Source organism: Podarcis vaucheri (assembly GCF_965113315.1).
Source record: "Podarcis vaucheri genome assembly, chromosome: 16".
Classification (NCBI taxonomy): Eukaryota; Metazoa; Chordata; class Lepidosauria; order Squamata; family Lacertidae; genus Podarcis; species Podarcis vaucheri.
Genome location: NC_138754.1, coordinates 5,472,643 through 5,493,674, shown reverse-complemented (window position 1 = coordinate 5,493,674; position 21,032 = coordinate 5,472,643). Strand labels below are relative to the sequence as shown.

At 48.0% G+C, this 21,032-nt stretch overlaps 1 protein-coding gene across 1 annotated transcript in view; it reads right to left on the bottom strand.

Moving 5' to 3' along the window:
- Nucleotides 1-21,032, bottom strand: part of SV2A (synaptic vesicle glycoprotein 2A) — a 52,791-nt gene that overhangs the window by 8,665 nt on the left and 23,094 nt on the right. Inside the window, exons 3-11 of the mRNA XM_082202159.1 lie at nucleotides 12,648-12,828; nucleotides 11,216-11,367; nucleotides 10,616-10,749; nucleotides 8,244-8,333; nucleotides 7,877-7,987; nucleotides 7,530-7,618; nucleotides 3,420-3,584; nucleotides 2,341-2,474; nucleotides 1,789-1,992 (exon numbers count right to left, since the gene is read on the bottom strand). Coding sequence (XP_082058285.1) covers nucleotides 1,789-1,992; nucleotides 2,341-2,474; nucleotides 3,420-3,584; nucleotides 7,530-7,618; nucleotides 7,877-7,987; nucleotides 8,244-8,333; nucleotides 10,616-10,749; nucleotides 11,216-11,367; nucleotides 12,648-12,828 — 1,260 coding nt within the window. The remainder of the gene's footprint in view (nucleotides 1-1,788; nucleotides 1,993-2,340; nucleotides 2,475-3,419; nucleotides 3,585-7,529; nucleotides 7,619-7,876; nucleotides 7,988-8,243; nucleotides 8,334-10,615; nucleotides 10,750-11,215; nucleotides 11,368-12,647; nucleotides 12,829-21,032) is intronic.

Below are 21,032 nucleotides of genomic sequence, written 5' to 3'. Positions count from 1 at the left end.
TCGCCAGAAGCGGCTTAGTCCTGCTGGCCACATGACCCGGAAGCTGTACGCCGGCTCCCTCGGCCAGTAAAGCGAGATGAGCGCCGCAACCCCAGAGTCGGTCACGACTGGACCTAATGGTCAGGGGTCCCTTTACCTTTACTAGGTTATTTGTGGGGCATAAGAATTTATTCTTCCCCCCCCCCAAAAAAATATTAAAAAATAATATAGTCCAGCCCCCCACAAGGTCTGAGGGACAGTGGACCGGCCCCGTGATGAAAAAGTTTGCTGACCCCTGTTTTTGCCCAACATGGGTCTTGGACCCACAAGAGTCTCACGCTCTAGCGACTGAGCTGCATTTCGTGTGCAGCGCAAGAACTGAGGGGAGTCCGATACTAGATAAGAATTGCAGTTCAGGTCTGGGGCAATCATTTTCCCCTGTGCCCTTTTCTTAAAGAAAACGCCCTTCTCCTTTGCTCCTGAAAAGAACCTGTCATTTACACTCATGGAGCAACTTAAAATTCAGAGTGTGGGGGAGCAGTTTTCAACAGGAAAGCAGCACAAAGGACTTGGCTCTCGCCTCTTACTCGTGCCACAATCCTGGTATGGATCTGGGCTCCCTGCAGCTGGCAAAAAAATAACTTTTCAAAAAGTCTTAAATAGTTGTTGTTCATTTTTCTTATTGCTATTTCCTATTGTTTTATCATCTTTTTTATCATCAAGTGGTGCATGCATTTTATGAAACACAGTAAGTAATATTTGCTTACAAAACACTCCCCCCCCCCCACAAAAAATGGTGATTTGTGGATTAGTAAATGCTCAAGTCTTGACTACTCTGTGGGGGGGTTGCCCTTGGACCTGATGCGGAAGACCCCCGCAGGTGCAAAAAGCTTAAGGTCCATGAACAACCATTGTTGAGAGGTCCCAGGCCCTAAGGATGTCCGACTATCCTACGCCAGGGCCTTTTCAGTGATGGCCCTGACCTGGTGGAATGCTCTGTCCCATGAGACTAGGGCCCTTCAGGATTTAACCTCCTTCCGTCGGGCCTGTAAGACAGAGCTATTCCGCCTGGCCTTTAATTTGAATTCAGCCTGATCTTTTATTTCCCTTCTCTTCCCTCCCCCTCCCCTTTTATGAAGATCACCTGCTCTGAGACCCCACAGCTAATTCTCCCCTGGTCTCCTCGCTGGCCCAAGTAGGACCAATTCAGCTGGCTAGCCCTGGGGATTATCTAATGCTTATTTCCCCTGAATTGATTTTTGAATTTTACTGTTATTCATGTTTTTATACTGTATTTTATGATGCTTTTATAATTAAGTGTTTTAAATTTGTTGTTAGCTGCTCTGAGCCCGGTTTTTGAATTAGGAAGGGCGGGGTATAAATAAAAAATTATTATTATTATATCTCTTTAATCTGTCAATAGGGACGCGGGTGGCGCTGTGGGTTAAACCACGGAGCCTAGGACTTGCTGATCAGAAGGTCAGCGGTTCGAATCCCCACTACGGTTTGAGCTCCCATTGCTCAGTCCCTGCTCCTGCCAACCTAGCAGTTTGAAAGCATGTCAAAGTGCAAGTAGATAAATAGGTACTGCTCTGGCGGGAAGGAAAACGGCGTTTCCATGCACTGCTCTGGTTTGCCAGAAGCGGCTTAGTCCTGCTGGCCACATGACCTGGAAGCTGTACACCGGCTCCGTCGGCCAATAAAGCGAGATGAGCGCTGCAACCCCAGAGTCGGCCACGACTGGACCTAATGGTCAGGGGTCCCTTTACCTAATCTGTCGATGGGGACAGGACTACCTCTGACCCTTACCTAGCATCCGAAGTCGCCCGATTTTGTCCATCAGGAGCGCAGAGACTATATTCCCTGGCAGGACGGCGAGAGTGCCCAGGAAGCTGACAAAATAAATCATGTAGGCATTGTTGTCATCGCTGAAGTCCAGCTGGCAGCCTTCTTTGTTGTGGAGAAAGGTGCTGTTGATGATCCGGCTGTTGATGAACTTGTACTCAAAGAGGTCTGTGGGTCAAGAGGAGACAGACGGAGGGTTATTTTATTTTTATTTATTAAATGAATTGCAGGGGGGTCAGACTAGATGATTCTTGGTGTCCCTTCCTACTGTACAGCCCTGTGGTTCTACATGGGCTCCCACAATGTATAAAAGAATAAAAGGGAACTCACTTAAACAACTGGTCCTACCAGGAGGTGGCATGACTTAACCATAGAATAGGAAGGAGCACCAGGATATATATATATATTTGTTTAGATGTAATTTTCATTGTAGGAACATTTGAAAAATTGGAAAAAGAAAATATTTTTTAAAGGTTTTTGTTTGCTTTTTAGGCACGCGGCGGCCTCAGACTTTACCCGTGTTGTAGAAGACGGTAGAGATGAAGGTGCAGTTCTTGAAGAACGTATTGCTAGATGTGATGTCCTCAAAATAACATTCCTCAAACAAGGAGTCAATGAAGGACACAGACTTCATTTTGAGGCTTATAAACCTGTCGTGAAACAGAGAGGTTATGGGTTTGAGTCTGGTGAAAGATTCCTGCGTTGCCAGGGGTTAGTCTAGATCAAGGGTAGGCAAACTAAGGCCCAGGGGCCGGATCCGGCCCAATTGCCTTCTACATCCGGCCCATGGACAGTCTGGGAATCAGTGTGTTTTTACACGAGTAGAATGTGTGCTTTTATTTAAAATTACAGGGAACCAGGCAGAGGGCCTTCCCGGTAGTGGCATCCACCCTGTGGAACACCCTGCCACCAGATGTCAAAGAGAAAAAGAACTACCAGACTTTTAGAAGACATCTGAAGGCAGCCCTGTTTAGGGAAGCTTTTAATGTTTAATAGGTTATTGTATTTTAATATTCTATTGGAAGCTGCCCAGAGTGGCTGGGAAAACAGATGGGCGGGTTATAAATAAATTATGATTATGATTATTAAATGCATCTCTGGGTTATTTCTGGGGCATAGGAATTTGTTCATATTTTTTTTTCAAAATATAGTCCGGCCCCCCACAAGGTCTGAGGGTCAGTGGTGAAAAAGTTTGCTGACCCCCAGACTAGATGACCCTCATGGTCTCCTTCAACTCTATAATTCTATGATTCCTTCCCTAAAATTCTCATCCAAGGATACGACAGGGACAAGTCATAATCCCACCCCGCTGAAAGTTGAGCACCACCATCAAGGGCAGTGTAACCACCAAAACAGAAAGGTATTAGTCTGGCATTAAAAGATAAACATCTTGGTGCTAGGCCTGTTTCCCAGCAGAAAGCATTCCACAAATGGTAGAGACGGGGGCCACCACTGAGAAGGCCCCGTTCTTGCGCAGAACCAACCAACAAGGAACAAACTCCCAATGGTCTCGGTCATGACCCGTCTGGCGAACCAGAGCCTATCATATGGTAGGGTTGCCACATTTCGAAGAGCAAGAGAGAGCAGCCACCTACTTGTCGTTGAAATACTCGCTGCGGGTGTGGATCTGGTTCTCCAGCGTGAAGTTGAAGGTGATGTGGCGCACCGACTCGTTGTTGAACACCTTGGTGCGAGAGGCATATTCGATGTTCTGGAGGTGCTTGATCATGTCTGGAAACCAGACGGTCAGACCGTAGTAACTGCCGGAGGAAGGGGGTTGAAAGAGTTAGGAGGACTGAGACAGAAGGGAAATCTCTGGAGACTTGAGTCAGATTGAACCACAAGTGTTCTATGCAGAGAACATCTCGTAGCACTTCATAGTTGATTGCACCAGTTTGCTTCGGAACACAGTTCAGAGACCCCCCCCTATAAAATGCCCAATATTGGTTGGGGGTTTTGTGGCTGTCCGGTTGCAAGACTAATTCAGGGGCTGGCATTTTTTTGGTGTTTTTAAAGGTGTTTTTTTACATTTTAATTTCAAGTTTATACATTTCATTAGTTCTACAATCAATTTAACATTTCAAAATTTGACTTCCTCCCCCCTCTTTCTGCAGTATAAAATTTATTTATTTTTAAAAATATCTTCTGCCTATCCAGATTCATTCCACTTGGTCATTTAATTACCTACTGTAAATATATACTATTGTGAAACTGCAGGTTGTTACAATAATCCTGCTAATGGTTTTATCTGTTTACAATTTATCTGCAAATATTCAATAAACCATTTCCATTCTTTTATAAAAAGTCTGTTATCTTGATTTCTTATTCTTCTGGTTAAGTTTCACCATTTCTGCATATCCCTTTAGTTTTTGTATCCATTCTTCTTCCTCTTTCCACTTTTGAGCAAGTAGCATTCTTGCTGCTGTTATGTACTGAAGTTCTCACCCTGGGCCAGCAGGGGGATACTGTAGATAGTTATGCAAATGAAGGATCGAAAGTGACGTTCAGTGATTGGCTAGTTACAGAAAATGGTTACTGTTGCATTCTAGTGGAGCTCTATATAAGCAGGCTGACTGAGCTCCTCAGTTCAGTTCTGTTCCAGCTTACAAATAAAGAGCTGCTTTGGAAGAATCGCTGTGTCGTCTGATATGTTCGGCCACAACTTAACAGCTGCTGTAGTAGCAATCATGAATAAATTTCCATACAATTTACAATTTAGGTAGTTCTGGGCTGGCAAACTCTGAGGGGCCTTCCCCACCTCTATTCCACAAACTCACCCCCGGTACTCCCTACCCTCCAAAAAAACATTATTCAGGATAGCGGTTTCCACAACCCACTAAGGAAGGTAAAGGTAAAGGGACCCCTGACCGTTAGGTCCAGTCGTGGCCGACTCTGGGGTTGCGGCGCTGATCTTGCTTTACTGGCCGAGGGAGCTGGCGTACAGCTTCCGGGTCATGTGGCCAGCAGGACTAAGCCGCTTATTAATCTGTCAATAGGGACGCGGGTGGCGCTGTGGGTTAAACCACGGAGCCTAGGACTTGCTGATCAGAAGGTCAGCGGTTCGAATCCCCGCGACGGGGTGAGCTCCCATTGTTCGGTCCCTGCTCCTGCCCACCTAGCAGTTCAAAAGCACATCAAAGTGCAAGTAGATAAACAGGTACGGCTCTGGCGGGAAGGTAAACGGCGTTTCCATGCACTGCTCTGGTTTGCCAGAAGCGGCTTGGTCATGCTGGCCACATGACCGGGAAGCTGTACGCCGGCTCCCTCGGCCAGTAAAGCGAGATGAGCGCCGCAACCCCAGAGTCGCCCACAACTGGACCTAATGGTCAGGGGTCCCTTTACCTTTACCTTTAAGTAATCTTGGAGCCCAGCAGGGGGCAGTACCACCCACCTTGGGAACCACCGGACTAATTAATGGACTAATTGGTCTGATTTGCTATAAGGCAGCTTTCCGATTTCCTTAGACAACACACATCCCACCTGCAGGCAGAAATAACACAGTTCTACTCTGTTAGATCAACCGCGTAAAACAATCCCTGCACATGCTCAGAGGCATAACGTACAATCCTGTCGGTGATGGAGATAGGGAGCAGAGAAAGCCAGTTTTGTTAACGAGGGTGTCACTTCGTTAGGCTTCGAACGGACTGTCAGCTAAGGAAGCTTTCTCCCCGCACACCTGCAAACCAAATCGCCAGCCTCCAGCCATGACTGATCCACGAGCCGTTTGCAATTATTTCCTCTTTGAAAATTATTTCACTGACAGCTCCAATTAACGAGAGCTGCCTGGAGATCAGTCATGGAACTGCGGCTAGTGACGCTGCCTTTTTCATTCTCTCTCCTTCTCTTTCTCTTTTCTATCCCCCTGAGTCATATCAGCAAATGAGCTTGGTGGTTACGGGCTTTTGGAAGAAAAGGGAAAAAACATAAAAAAATATTTTTAAAATATTCTCCTTACACCGCTGCCTTTGATTCTGGCCGCATGGCAGTCTTCGTTGCATAAATTAAATATCAGCTCCGTGTTTAACTGTTGCAGCAGCTGGATATTCACTTGCTAATGAACTCACAGGCGAGTTAGCGAGGTGGGAAGTTGCGGGTATCAAAGCCTATAATCATAGCTGTGCAACCCCAGAATTCAAGGGGGCTGCTTCGCAGGATAAGTGGGCTTTAACAGGGGGGAAATTAGAGTACAGTCGTGCCTCGGGTTACAGACGCTTCAGGTTACAGACTCCGGTAACCCAGAAATAGTACCTTGGGTTAAGAAATTTGCTTCAGGATGAGAACAGAAATCATGCTCTGGCGGCACAGCAGCAGCAGGAGGCCCCATTAGATAAAGTGGTACTTCAGGTTAAGAACAGTTTCAGGTTAAGAACGGACCTCCGGAACGAATTAAGTACTTAACCTGAGGTACGCAGGTGGTGCTGTGGGTTAAACCACAGAGCCTAGGACCTGCGATGGGGTGAGCTCCCGTTGCTCGGTCCCTGCTCCTGCCAACATAGCAGTTCGAAAGCACGCCAAATGCAAGTAGATAAATAGGTACCGCTCTGGCGGAAAGGTAAATGGTGTTTCCGTGCGCTGCTCTGGTTCGCCAGAAGCGGCTTAGTCATGCTGGCCACATGACCTGGAAGCTGTACGCCGGCTCCCTCGGCCAATAAAGCGAGATGAGCGCCGCAACCCCAGAGTCGGCCACGACTGGACCTAATGATCAGGGGTCCCTTTACCCTTTACCTTACCACTGTAGCTGGAGACTGGGGTAGGAGGTGAAGGAAGCAGTTTTGCTGAAAGAGGAATGGAGCTATCAGGCACAGCGCTGAAAAAACTATGACCCCAACTTGGATTACAGTGGTGCCTTGGTTCTCAAACACCTTGGTACTCAAACACTTTGGTTCCCAAATGCCAAAAACCCAGAAGTGTGTGTTCCGGTTTTCGAATGTTTTTGAGAAACCGAACGTCCAATGCAGTTGTCGGCTATTGTTTCCAGGGAGCCTGCGCCAATCAGAAGCTGCCCCTTGGTTTTTGAACATTTTGGAAGTCAAACAGACTTCCGGAACTGATTAAATTCGGCGCTTTTGTTTTTGCCACTTATTTTGTGGTTTTGATGCTTTTTCGTTTAATTTGTTTTTGTGACTGTGTGGAACCCAGTTCAGCTACTGATTGATTGATTGATTGATTGATTGATTGTGTGACTGTGGAAATGGATAAAAGCCCCCCATCCAAACAATGACCATCAACAGTGTAGGTAGGGGAAAAAAATTAATTCTAATTGTTATCATCTACAATACTGTCTTATTTATTTTATAGTACAGTACATTGATTGTTGCTTTCCTTTTATGGATCAGTGGTGTCGTTAGATGGTAAAATTCATGTTAAATTGCTGTTTTAGGGGTTGTTTTTCAAAGTCTGGAACGGATTAATCCGTTTTGCATTACTTTCAATGGGAAAGCACGCCTTGGTTTTGGAATGCTTTGGTTTTGGAACGGAATGGATTACGTTTGAGGAGCAAGGTACCACTGTATATGTTTTAGTCTATTCTATCACACCTTTAACTTTCTGTACGGTTTAAATTATTGTTGCCAAAACAAAATTGTGATAATTTTATTGTTTTTATATATTCTTTGTAAACCGCTTTGCGGTTTTTCCCCCCTATGATCAAGCGGTATATGAAGTTTATGAAATAAATAAATGAAATAAAGCTATACTAGCCCCACCTGAAGGACATGGTGAACCACACTGCCATCATCATCAGGGTCACCCGACGGTATTCGGGAGCAAAGCACTGATGGAAATTCGCCCAGACCTGTAAAAAGAGAAAAACATATTTTGAGCCTCTCCAGGGTGGGGCTAGGGGGAGGGAACAGGGTAAATCAGTGTAGGTTTTCCACAGTTTGCTGAATTGTGCAGGATCGGACTCTGAAGGCACTTCCTGTCTGTCTGCAAATCGTTGCGAGAGTCAGGGAACAGCGACGGAATGTGGCCAAACAGTGCAACCTCTGTGAGGGAAGTGAGAGGGCCGTTTGGCTGGGCCCACCAAGCCTTCGTTGCTCCGGAAACTAACCTGCTGGGAAAGGTTCAAGAAGCGGACCATCCAGCGCCGGTACCAGGTCCCCGTGTCGGACTGGATCTCTACCAGCTCGTCCTCCTGTTTGATGGTCTTGATGTGGGTCACCTGCGGAGTAATTAAAAAAAAAGTTGGAGACGGAAAGTGTTTTGTCGGGACAAATCACAAAAGTCACAAAAGTGATTGTGCTGATTTTGGTAGTGGGCTGCATGTGCATGATATCTGCTGGAGGGGCAACCCCCCCCAAAAAAAAAACCTATATAAAAATTCCTGCAACAGTGGCCATCATTGTCTCCTGTGGCAAGGAGTTCCACAGTTCGATTATGCGCTGTTCGTCCATTTTAGTCTGCTGATGATCCCTCACCGAGAAGACTCGCTCGGGGTGACCCTTGGCTCTCATGTTGGTATCGTGGACCTGCTTCAGTACCATCCAGGCTTCGTCGTGTTTCCCGTTCTATAAAGGGAAATGTTACATTTAAAAAAATAACAAAGCCATTAACCAATATTCTGCCCTGGACAGCTCTTGAGCACAGACACTGGAGAATTCTGACGAAAACAGAAATTGCCAGCATTCACTTATTGATCAGAAATCAACTCAGCGGATACAATTGAGATTCACTGTTGTTGCTTTTTGAGATGCAAATGATATGCAGTTGATTGCATTTCCCTCTCTACATTGTGTTTCCTTTGCACAGATGGGGTGCAAGAACATAATGACAACATGACCTATGTAATGTACTTCATTAATCACATAATTTACATAAGTTGTGTAAATCATGTATGTTACACACGTGTTCTTATGTTCTTGCCGTTATGAATCTATATACGGCATTTCCTATCAAGGAGAAAATCAAAGCGGTTCACAAAGAGCAAAATAGCCAAGAATAAAAGTGATGACAAAAAGGCATCTACTGTAATTAAAATATTAGTATTGGCATCAGTATTTGTATTAAATTAGTATTCAATCAGTTAAATTAATACTAATACTGATTTAATTAGTGTTAAATCAGTATTAGTATTAAACCCGCATGTCCCTGCCTGGGCTGGTTGCAGACATTTAAAATTCAGTATTAGAAAAAGATAAAACACATTACAATCAAAGGGTAGACAGAGTAAAGCACCCATAATTAAAATATACAATAAACAAGCCCATTAAAACAGTGTGCATGTTAAAACTTAATAATAATAATAATAATAATAATAATAATACTTTATTTGTACCCTGCCCATCTGACAGGGTTGCCCCAGCCACTCTGGGCGGCTTCCAACATATATAAAAACATAAAGGTAAAGGTAAAGGTACCCCTGCCCGAACGGGCCAGTCTTGACAGACTCTGGGGTTTGTGCGCCCATCTCACTCAAGAGGCCGGGGGCCAGCGCTGTCCGGAGACACTTCCGGGTCACGTGGCCAGCGTGACAAAGCTGCATCTGGCGAGCCAGCGCAGCACACGGAACGCCGTTTACCTTCCCGCTGGTAAGCGGTCCCTATTTATCTACTTGCACCCGGGGGTGCTTTCGAACTGCTAGGTTGGCAGGCGCTGGGACCGAGCAGCGGGAGCGCACCCCGCCGCGGGGATTCGAACCGCCGACCTTTCGATCGGCAAGCCCTAGGCGCTGAGGCTTTTACCCACAGCACCACCCGCGTCCCATATAAAAACATAATAAAACATTAAACATTAAAAAGCTTCCCTGCACATGGCTGCCTTCAGATTCCTTCTAAAGGTTACATAGTTACATATGTCATGTAAGCTTTGCTATTTCTCCGCAGCAGACAGCTGTATGAATAATGTCATTTTTGGCAGGAGGCGGACTGCAGCAGAATGGAAACAGCGCTGCGTGCAAGGGATAGAGGGCGAATGGACAGCGGCGCCTTAGCACTTCCCTATGTTTGATATCAGAGGCCAGCTCACCCATCAGGCAAGGTGAGATGATCCACTTGGGTGGCAGGATCCACAGGGCAGCAGATCCCGCCTCTGAGGAATGCATCACCCAAGGAATGCTGCAGCAGTGGCAATGACAGCTGTGGCTCACTCCTCTGCCGCTTCCTCCACACCCCTTCCCACTGCCTCTACAGCGGCCTCCTGGCAATCTTTATTCACCCTGCCCCCTTGTTCCTGATGTAGATCATAATTTACCCCCTTCCTCTCTTGCCAGAACCTATTGGTGTTTCGCAACTCTGACTAATTGCAGGACCTTAGCCAGACCTAGCAGAGTAAACGCAGAGTTCACGAAAGCAATTGGCAACTTGGCTGCAGACAGGATGGACGAAGCAGGAAGCAGGAACTTGTAATTATATACAGTGGACTATTTACAGGAACAGAACAAAACACGGATCTTTGACTAGCTCCCTCATACACGACTCACAACTCCTACACTCAAACTCATACTAACACACATTCCAGTTAGTAGGCCATTAATCATTATTCCCGTTGAGAGAGCTTGACCAATCATGGAGCTGTCTCCATGCCTCTGTATCACCAGGCAGACTTACTCCTTCACACTGCCTTGGCTGTCTGCCAAACCCTAATTGACTCTGTGTGTGCATATGTTAGCTGCACATATATCCTCACCACTAGGTGGGTGCCATTTTGAGGTTCACCTCTGGTGCCAAAATGTCTTGGGCCAGCTCTAGTAACACCAACACACTGGGTCTTTCCCCTCCCCACATTCCAGCCTTGCCCTGATGCCTTCCTCTGTCTCTTCCCCACCTCCCTTAAGCTGTTCTGTTCCTTTTACCTCCAAGAAAAAGCGGGGGCTCTCTGGCATGGTGGTGAGGGCTCCGATGGCGAAGACGGACGGGAAGGCACAGACCAGGACGAAGACGCGCCAGCTGTGGAACTGGTATGCAGACCCCATTTGGAAGCTCCAGCCTTTGGCGGTAAAACATCCCCAGAGGGTGGGAAAAGAAGAGGATGGAAGGATTGGAAAATAAAGATCCGTTACACCCACCTATCTCCACACATTTGCCCCAAATCTCTTCCATTTCACAACATGCCACAATTGTGCACCTTCCAAAGCGGAAACATACAAGCTCAGAAGTTTGCACTGGGTTCGGTTCCCAAGTTGCAGATCCCAAGTTTCTAGCCCCTAAGGTGGATAAGGGGTGTCAAGAAGGCAAAATAAAATGTCTAGCGGTTGTTGAGGCAAGGTGGTTTGCTCCTTCCATGAATCCCCTTCACATATATGCAAATGAGCCCCATATGCATAATCAATAGCCCATGGGTAAAATCCAGCTCTTTTCCCAGTATAGGATTTGTGCATGATTGGGGCCAAATGGAGAGAGGAAGCCCCCGGTCAGTTGGTCTCCTTCATCCCTGGCGATTTCCCATCCCTTACCATAATGGGGGATGATCGCCCATGCCATGGCAGACGCATAGATGCCCCCAATCATCCAGAACATACACAGCCAGCTGAGGTGCTCCCCACGCTTCTCCTGGGCCAGGAACTCTGAATAGTAGGAGAAAACGATGGGAATCGACCCGCCAATACTAGAAAAAGAGGAGAGAGAGAGAAAGAGATGTGAAAAACATGCTGGTGGGGTCTGAACCACTTCCAAGTTCAAGCAGGGCGGAGGGCAGAGGGTAATTTTTGTTTGACTTTAGGTAAAAAGGTAAATATAAAGGTAAAGGACCCCTGGATGGTTAAGTCCAGTCAAAGGCAACTATGGGGTATGGCGCTCATCTCGCTTTCAGGCTGAAGGAGCCGGCGTTTGTCCACAGACAGCTTACCGGGTCATGTGGCCAGCATGTCTAAACCGCTTCTGGCACATGGAGGTTCATGACAAGTACCAGAGCGCACGAAAATGCCGTTTACCTTCCCGCCGCAGTGGTACCTATTTATCTGCTTGCACTAGCGTGCTTTCGAACCACTAGGTAGGCAGGAGCTGGGACAGAGTGCGGATTCAAACCGCCAACCTTCTGATCAGCAAGCCCAGGAGGCTCAGTGGTTTAGACCATAGCGCCACCCGCATCCCTTGTTTGACTATAACCCTAATTCGAAAAAGCAAAACCCAGACAACCCACTGGATGGTGTCAGAGGGAGAATCAGGCCAGCAGATCAATTAGCTGTACATTTCTTTGTTTTTTAGTTCTAGCATAAAATCCAGATGAACCAATGTGTTTTGAGCAGGTGTGTGCAAACATTTGCATGACCCCAGTTCAGTCTTTACCAGAATTTATTCCCCAGAGCCAGAAGTTCAGCACATGGCTGTGTGAGGATATCCATCTCTCTCACACACCTCCCTTCATTTTAAAAACAATTTGGAAAAGCTAAGTTCCTAGTTCTCATAGTTCGAATCCCCCGATGGGGTGAGCTCCCGTTGCTCGGTCCCTGCTCCTGCCAACCTAGCAGTTCGAAAGCACATCAGAGTGCAAGTAGATAAATAGGTACCACTCTAGCGGGAGGGTAAACTGTGTTTCCATGCTCTGGTTTGCCAGAAGCGGCTTAGTCATTCTGGCCACATGACCCGGAAAAACTGTCTGCGGACAAACGCTGTCTCCCTCGGCCAGTCACGTGAGATGAGCTCCGCAACCCCAGAGTCGTTCACGACTGGACCTAATGGTCAGGGGTCCTTTATCTTTCTTTTTAAGCTCATAGTTCATGGTGATAGAAAAGAAGGAGGAGGAAGAGGAGGAGGAGGGGGAGAAAACGAAGAAGAGGAGGAGGAGGAGGAGGAGGAGGAGGAGAAAGAGATGTGCTGAAGGCTCGAACAGAGATCTCCAAAGGGGATCTCCCAGAATCTGGGGACCAAACACAGAACATGCCTTACCCCACGCCGGAGAGGAGCCGACAGAAGAGGAAAGTGCCATAACCCTGGACAAAGGAGGAGAAGAAGGCGAAGACACTGTTGACGGAAAGGGACATCAGGAGGCACTGCCTGCGCCCAAGCCGGTCCGCCAGGCCACCCCAGAGGAAGGCACCGACCATCATGCCCAGGTAAACAATGAGTCCTAGAGGAAGACAAGGAGTGCACATAGCAGAACCACTCACCCCTCATCGGCTGCAGTTAGGGAAGATTCGCCGCCAGGGATGGGGAACCATTCTCTGCCCAAGGGCAACAACTGCTTATGGGAAACCCTTTGGGGGCCACGACTGCCCCCTCTTGTACAATAAGCTACTTTTCTGCAGAACTAGCCCTGTCACAGGCAAACATTAAGACTCGTTCCACATTCGTAAAGCAATCGATCGTTTAGTGTGGCAGCACCAGCGCTTGGGAACTTTCTGCCTGTTGACATGGTGCATGACCCTTCACCGTACAGTCATACATTGGAAGTCAAACGGAATCCATTTCAGAAGTCCGTTCAACTTCCAAAACATTTGGAAACCAAAGTGTGGCTTCTAATTGGTTGCAGGAGTCGTCAGACGTTCGGCTTCCAAAAGAACGTTCGAAAACTGGAACAATCACTTCTGGTTTTCGGTCATTCAGGAGCCAGAACGTTCGACTCCCAAGGCATTCGGGAGTTGAGAGGCATGACTGTACTTTTTTTGGATCCTGCTAAAAACACTTTTGCTTAGACAAGCCAACTTAGACATGGAGACACATGCTTCAATCCGCTTTTAGTGTGTTGCTGGTTTTTTTCTTTTGAATATGTCACAGGGCTGTTTTTACTGATAATTTTGTTTTATTCCCTTTGCAACACACTTTGAGATTTTGCAAACGCATATACAGTGGTACCTCTGGTTAAGAACTTAATTCGTTCTGGAGGTCCGTTCTTAACCTGAAACTGTTCTTAACCTGAAGCACCACTTTAGCTAATGGGGCCTTCTGCTGCCGCTGCGTGATTTCTGTTCTCATCCTGAAGCAAACTTCTTAACCCGAGGTACTATTTGTGGGTTAGTGGAGTCTGTAACCTGAAGTGTCTGTAACCCGAGGGACCACTGTATAAGTTTTGTCAAATGATGAATAGATAATACACACATGCACACTCTCTGTCCCCCATTCAGGCAAGCACAGGCGTTATCAGAGTTCAAAGACATGTCCCAAGTCAAGCAAATACATTCCAGGAGGGTTTGGACAAGAGGCATGAGCTGGGGAGTTTTGGATTTGATATCCCGCCTTTCACTCCCTTTAAGGAGTGTCAAAGCGGCTAACATTCCCCTTTCCCTTCCTCCCCCACAACAAACACTCTGTGAGGTGAGTGGGGCTGAGAGACTTCAGAGAAGTGTGACTGGCCCAACGTCACCCAGCAGCTGCAGGTGGAGGAGCAGGGAAGCGAACCCGGTTCACCAGATTACAAGACTACCACTCTTAACCACTACACCAAGCTGGCTCTCTCACACTGGGGAGAACTCCAAGGGCCAGACAGTGGAGTCTTTTGGCCCCCAAGCCAGAGAATCCCCATCCAATGTGGTGTAGTGGTTAGAGTGTCAGACTAGGGCATGGGAGACCAGGGTTCAAATCCTCTCCTTGGCATGGGGCAGTCACTACCACTGAGCCTAACTAACCTCACAGGGTTGTTGGAACAAAATGAGGAGGAGGAGAACTGTGAATGGCACCTTTAGCTCCATGGATGAAAAAAGAGTAGGATATAAATGTGAAAATAAAATTTAGATGTGAGGGTCCCTGCCCCCTCCCCCCAGATACAGCCAGGCTGACGTCCCAACTTTCCCATGCGGTTTCATGAGTTCTTGGAGAGTGCTGGAGTTTGGGAACTCTGCTCTCTTATATACAGAAAAATGCAAGGCTGTCGTCACGCAGCCAGCATTGGAGGACTTGCGTGAAGTCAGAGCGCAGTGCCCACTGGAGGATTTGCAGCGCTGCATCACAAATCTGGATTTGCATAGCAAAGGCGGGGAGAGGGGAGCAAATGAGAACGTTGTTGTTTAGTCGTTTAGTTGTGTCCGACTCTTCGTGACCCCATGGACCAGAGCACGCCAGGCACTCCTGTCTTCCACTGCCTCCCGCAGTTTGGTCAAACTCATGTTTGTAGCTTCAAGAACACTGTCCAACCATCTCGTCCTCTGTCGTCCCCTTCTCCTAGTGCCCTCCATCTTTCCCAACATCAGGGTCTTTTCCAGGGAGTCTTCTCTTCTCAGGAGGTGGCCAAAGTCTTGGAGCCTCAGCTTCACGATCTGGCCTTCCAGTGAGCACTCAGGGCTGATTTCCTTAAGAATGGAGAGGTTTGATCTTCTTGCAGTCCATGGGACTCTCAAGGGTCTCCTCCAGCACCAGAATTCAAAAGCATCCATTCTGCACAATACCCATGGTCTGACTCCGTACTGGGCACCTTCCCGTGTTTCTAGACTCTTTGGCCTCATCCAGCAGGCTCTCCTTATCTTCTTCCACCACCTCCCAAACTGTAATGGCTTTCTGGCCACAGGGCATCATCCTCAGGCAGCACCTGGCAAATGAAACACCCTCAGCTCCTTCCCTTCGCTGGGGGTGATGCAAAAGGGCCAGGGAGACTATGCCTGGCTCAGCACGGGTCTCTGGTGACTCAGCACGTGGGTGTCGTGCGGCAGCTGGAGTCAAATGATGGCAACAGCGCCTGGGCGGTTTTCACTGCAGTGGGACTCGGCCTCCGTGCGGCAGCGCGCTTTGCTCTGGGCACACAGGGGTGGGGAGGGGGCGGCGTAAAGAGAGGAGGAGTGGGATGGGAAAGGCCATCGCTGCGTCTCGCCCTCCTGTGGGCGGTGGGCAGATAATCCCTCCAGCCGTGATGGGAACTGGGCACCCTGCGGCGGCCAAGTGGCTCCGCTAAGCCGCTTGCCACTGCGTCCAGCTAATCCCCGGATTAAGCCACCAGATATCAGGCCAACTACGCAGCCCTGACAGATGCAGCGGATTTCGTTTCGTTTTGCTTCTTCCCCTGCAGAGATGAGATTCCTCCTCGCAAACCTTTTTACCTGCACCAGTTCACTCATATATTCATTCATATAGATGTGTGTGTGTGTGTCAATAAGGGATTAACAGCTTCCCCTTTTTGCATCAGGCACTGTATGCACGTTCGGGACTGCACTGCGGCATTCAATGCCCTCCCCCCGCTGCCGTCCTCACCAGACCACTTTGTGCCCCAGAGTCACTTCCGAAAACTAGGCGCCTCTCGCAGAAGCTGTGGGATCTCCAGTGCTCAAAATATGGCAGGCGCCACCAGCGCCCTCGTTTCTCACATGCAAGGGAGATGACCATGGGTCTCATAGCATATCATAGACAGGGCCGGATTGGGGTTTCACGAGGCCCTAAGCTACTGAAGGTAATGGGGCCCTTTATATGTCCAGCTGTCCTTTGTCAACAACAAATTGTCACTGTTCTTTTGTGTTGAATATATGCTATATGGTAATTTGGGAGCTAATAGGTATCTAAAGCCATTTGCGCATGTTGCAGAATGTAGGCACCCTATAAAGGTAAAGGTAAAGGGACCCCTGACCATTAGGTCCAGTCATGACCGACTCTGGGGTTGCGGTGCTCATCTCGCTTTATTGGCCGAGGGAGCCAGTGTACAACTTCCGGGTCATGTGGCCAGCAGGACTAAGCCGCTTCTGGCGAACCAGAGCAGTGCAGGGAGACGCCGTTTACCTTCCCGCCGGAGCGGTACCTATTTATCTACTTGCACTTTGACATGCTTTTGAACTGCTAGGTTGGCAGGAGCAGGGACCGAGCGACGGGAGCTCACCCTGTCGCGGGGATTCGAACTGCCGACCTTCTGATTGGCAAGTCCTAGGCTCTGTGGTTTAACCCACAGCGCCACCCGTGTCCCATAATTGTTTTCAGAGTTAAGTTGAAAAGGTATCTCTCTCTCTCTCTCTCTCTCTCACTCACACACACACACAAGCACACACAAATGCCATAAGCCATGGCTGAATGCAAGGCAGGCGCTATGGCCTGGGGAGATGGGGCCACCGAGATGGAACCCCCAGATGCCAAGGGACTTCTGCTGCGAACGAGAGGATTTTTACAGGGAGAAGCAAGAGGGAGAGCCGGGAGGCAGAGTGTACGCAGCAGAGAGTGAGGTCTATTTTTATCCTGCCTTCTCCATAAATCTGAACTGCAGTCACAGGGCTGGGATGCGGCTGAGCGATGGGAAGTGACAAACGGGAGGAATAAGACAGCAGTTTTTCAGCCGCCCAATCCCAGCAGGGTGAAATAGGGGTGGGGGGGTGTTGGGAAATAATGACATCAGCAGAATGAGAAGAGCCTTCATCTGGCACGCACGCACACACAGAGAGAGACCGCTTCCCACCTTCAGAAATACCTTTCAAAATCACGAGGCCAGTGGAAGCATGGACTTACTTCTCCCTTTTTCTCTTGGAAAAAGGGCTCGCTCTAAACAATTTGCTGACGTTTGGCAGCGCACAGGGCTGTGGGAAGCTGCATTTCACTGAAGCAGACCATTAGGGTGCATCTAGCTCAGTATTAGGGACGCGGGTGGCGCTGTGGATTAAACCACAGAGCCTAGGACTTGCCGATCAGAAGGTCGGTAGTTCGAATCCCCGCAACGCGGTGAGCTCCTGTTGCTCTGTCCCTGCTCCTGCCAACCTAGCAGTTCGAAAGCATGTCAAAGTGCAAGTAGATAAATAGGTACCACTCTGGTGGGAAGGTAAACGGTGTTTCCGTGCGCTGCTCTGGTTCGCCAGAAGCGGCTTAGTCATGCTGGCCACATGACCTGGAAGCTGTACGCCAGCTCCCTCGGCCAATAAAGCGAGATGAGCGCCGCAACCCCAGAGTCGGCCACAACTGGACCTAATGGTCAGGGGTCCCTTTACCTTAAGCTCAGTATTGTCCACACTGACTGGCAGCAGCTGTCCAGGGTTTCAGGCAGGGAGGTCTCTCCCAGCCCTACCTAGAGATGTATTTGGGGGTTGAACCTGCTGCTAGTAAAGCTTGTCTATCAAGACCTGAGCAGCTGTCATTGCAATTTTAAACCCCCTTAAATCCTGCCCTGTGTTATACATTTCTCAGGCTTCAAGGACGTTTTCATAATCTTTACAACAACCCTGTAAACTGTGTTGTTGCTGATGGTGCCATCCCTGAAAGATTGCAATCAAATCCAACACTTAATATTCTTGCTAGTTTTGAGTTTAGGGGCTAATGACCACAGAGCTGTATTGCTGATAGGCAGAGACCCAGACCATAGAAATGTGATTGGTAGAAAGGGCTCTGTGTGATGTCATTTCCCCTCCTCTCTCGAGCAGGAAGAATCAAAGAAGTATTTCCTGTTCCCTTTCTCTCTCTCCTTCTCAGTCAGCCAAGAACCTCCCTCTAACTTTAATCTCAATATCAGTATTTTACCTGCATAGTTTTAACTGAAGAAGAAGTTGAGAACCAATGCATGGCTATGAGTAAGTAAATCATACTTTAAACTTCTCAGTTTGTTGTCTGATTCTTTGTTAAGCAGGGTAAGAATTTGGGGAGCCAGCTTGCTTCGCAGCGGGACTTAATTAAAAGAAGACTTTGCAGCCTGTTCATATTTGCTTTCCATTTTTCTGCTAAGGATGGGACTTTAAACTCTGCTTGGTGCATGTTCAACCCACACACGTGGGCGCCTGGAAGGATAAACTGCAATTAATATATCCTCTCCTATCTATTTAAACCCACCCTGCACTATCTTCATCCCCAAATTGCAGATCTGGAAGGGGTTTGGTGCTGAGAGAACCGCCAGTGGTTTGGATAAATCCTTACAGCAGCCCTTTGAAGTGGACCGGCGTTGTCATTCTGAAATTTCAGGCTGAGGCTGAGCAGCAGGGTGCCTTAGGGCTGACCACAGAGGTCCATGGCCCTGTCACGATCCTAACTGCAAACATCTGGGAGCCACTGGCATGTGGGGGAGTGTGGCATAAACTCCTTTCTTTTTCCGCCTCCGTTGGCCAGTGACCAAACAGATGTTCCAAAGGAAAGAAACGATGCCTTATGAGGAACGGCTAAGGGAGCTGGGCATGTTTAGCCTGGAGAAGAGGAGGTTAAGGGGTGATATGATAGCCATGTTCAAATATATAAAAGGATGTCATATAGAGGAGGGAGAAAGGTTGTTTTCTGCTGCTCCAGAGAAGCGGACACGGAGCAATGGATCCAAACTACAAGAAAGAAGATTCCACCTAAACATTAGGAAGAACTTCCTGACAGTAAGAGCTGTTTGACAGTGGAATTTGCTGCCAAGGAGTGTGGTGGAGTCTCCTCCTTTGGAGGTCTTTAAGCAGAGGCTTGACAACCATGTGTCAGGAGTGCTCTGATGGTGTTTCCTGCTTGGCAGGGGGTTAGACTCCATGGCCCTTGTGGTCTCTTCCAACTCTATGATTCTATGATTCTATGAAACGCAAGTAGGGCTTTCACTCTTGCTAGAAGCTCAGCCTTGCCCTCGCCGGTTCTGGAAGGCTCCTATAGAAGGGTCCCATATGCACATAGACTTTGCACCTGCCCATTAGGGGAAATAGGAAGCCCCAAACATATACATTTTTAGATGTCCTTTTTATCTTGAGATTCGTAGAGACACCATTGATCCTTTGCTGAAGAGGCTCGCCGATCTTTCAGAGAAGTCTGAACTTCATTCTCTCCTCTCAGGCTGGTAGCCAGATTCTGCGCCCAGATTTGTAGGCACAGATCATCCTCTGGAATAAAATAGCTTACTAGGGAAATGCTGAAGTCGCCCTTTGGGGTGCCTCAGGGTCAATTTTTTATGGTAGCCCAAATCTCAGTTGTACGGGTGTATGTCTATATCTCAATTTTAACTCATGAGCTATTGCTGCAATCTGCTCCGATTGTATATTTTATCTTTATGAACACTGTTTTTATTGTGTTATGTTATGTGAGCTGCTCTTTGCCTGTAATAAATTATCTATCTATCCCAAGGGAAACCAGGCAGGACCTGAGCAAAGATTCCTTGAGTATAAGATCCCTTTGGTCTTCAGCAACTACTGTTCAGAATCATCGTTGCCTCTGATGGTTGGAGGTAAAGGTAAAGGGACCCCTGAACATTAGGTCCAGTCGTGGCCGACTCTGGGGTTGCGGCGCTCATCTCACTTTATTGGCTGAGGGAGCAGGCGTACAGCTTCCGGGTCACGTGGCCAGCATGACTAAGCCGCTTCTGGTGAACCAAGCAGCGCACAGAAACACCATTTACCTTCCCGCTGGAGTGGTACCTATTTATCTACTTGCATTTTGATGTGCTTTCGAACTGTTAGGTTGGCAGCAGCAGGGACCGAGCAATGGGAGCTCACCTCGTTGCAGGGATTTGAACCGCCGACCTTCTGATCGGCAAGCCCTAGGCTCTGTGGTTTAACCCACAGCACCACCCGCGTTCCAGATGGTTGGAGGTAGAGCATAGCTATTCTGGCTAGTGGCCCTCAGTAGCCCTCTTCTCCTCCATGAGTTTGTCCAGTCCTCTTTTGAAGCCATCTAGATTAGCGGACAGTGTTTAACTCTGCGCTGCATGAAGAAGTCCTTTCTTTCGTCTGCCCTGGATCACCCAACATCCGTCTTCACTGGAGCTCCTCAGTCATCCAGCCCTCCCTCCCCCAGTGCCACCCCACCATGAAAGGACAAATCTCTGCCTTTTCGGAGCATCCCTCTAGTCTCATCATTTGCATGAGTCACAGCTTGCTTTTCTCTCTCTCCCTCCCTCCCTCCTGCTCCAAACCATGCTGATTAGGAATGGCAGGCTGCTCAGGGCTTGCTAAAAAGCAATTTAGGGGCTAAGGGTGGGTGGCAGAGAGGGAAATAGAAAGAGAAGAAGACGTGCGTTTTCTCCTCGCCCTTAATCAACTGCTGGGAGAAATCCTCTCCTGATGAACTGTTGGCTTGGCAAAACATTGCCCCTCCTCCACCCAGAAATCCACCTGATGCAGCGACAACGCTACAAATAAGTTTGGGGGCAGATCCACGCCATATATTCAAAGCACACTCAGTGCACATTTAAAGTGCACAGGGAAATCTCTCGGGGTGAGAGGCTGGGGAAAAAGAGGGACGCTCCCCATGTGTGAGCTGGGAGCACACGCCCTTTACTGTATGGCTCAAAAGTTAAGATATATCTGCGAGAGATGATTCCGTGCTTATCTATCCCTTCTTTCTTTTCTCTGTTATTTTATTCTTTTTCTTTTTATTATTTTTGTGTGTGTAATTAGTTGGCCTTTTATTGTACAGTGGTACCTCGGATTAAGAACTTAATTCGTTCTGGAGGTCTGTTCTTAACCTGAAACTGTTCTTAACCTGAAGCACCACTTT